Raw genomic sequence first — 403 nt, forward strand, 5'->3', positions numbered from 1 at the left:
TGAATGCTCACTTCCTGTAAACAGTAACAATGGTAAAGGTAAACAATCAGTAACCATGACAACAGATCTGGACCTGGTTCTGTCGTTTGCAGCTTCAGAGGTGCTCAAAGACCAGACTGCCGTACGATTGGCTGAGAGGCAGGAGAGGCGGACCGACTGGGTGATGAACCAATGGGGGAGCAGGAACGGTCGTGTTGGACAGCTGATTGATCTGCTGGAGTCTCTGCAGCTGTTCAGACCTCGAGATGTCATCCTGGACTGTGAGTTCACCTGTGAGCCGTGACCTTTGACCCTGAAGAACAGCTGAATGTTCAAATGGTTGTGTGTCTGCCTGCAGTGACACAGGGTGTGCATCTTCCTCCTCCTCCTCCTCCTCCTCCTCCTCCTCCTCTTATTGAGCAGC

General features: G+C 52.1%; 1 protein-coding gene across 1 annotated transcript in view; it reads left to right on the forward strand.

Annotated features, from left to right (window-relative positions):
- LOC106533780 (interleukin-1 receptor-associated kinase 1) overlaps positions 1-374 on the forward strand; it is a gene marked incomplete at both ends in the record, with an annotated part of 3,293 nt that extends 2,919 nt beyond the window's left edge. The window contains 2 exon segments of the mRNA XM_014030213.1: positions 93-260; positions 338-374. Of these exon segments, the coding sequence (XP_013885667.1) occupies positions 93-260; positions 338-374 (205 nt within the window).
- Positions 375-403: the final 29 nt, after the last annotated feature.

The sequence above is a fragment of the Austrofundulus limnaeus genome, unplaced genomic scaffold, assembly GCF_001266775.1.
Source record: "Austrofundulus limnaeus strain Quisiro unplaced genomic scaffold, Austrofundulus_limnaeus-1.0 Scaffold1018, whole genome shotgun sequence".
NCBI lineage: Eukaryota > Metazoa > Chordata > Actinopteri > Cyprinodontiformes > Rivulidae > Austrofundulus > Austrofundulus limnaeus.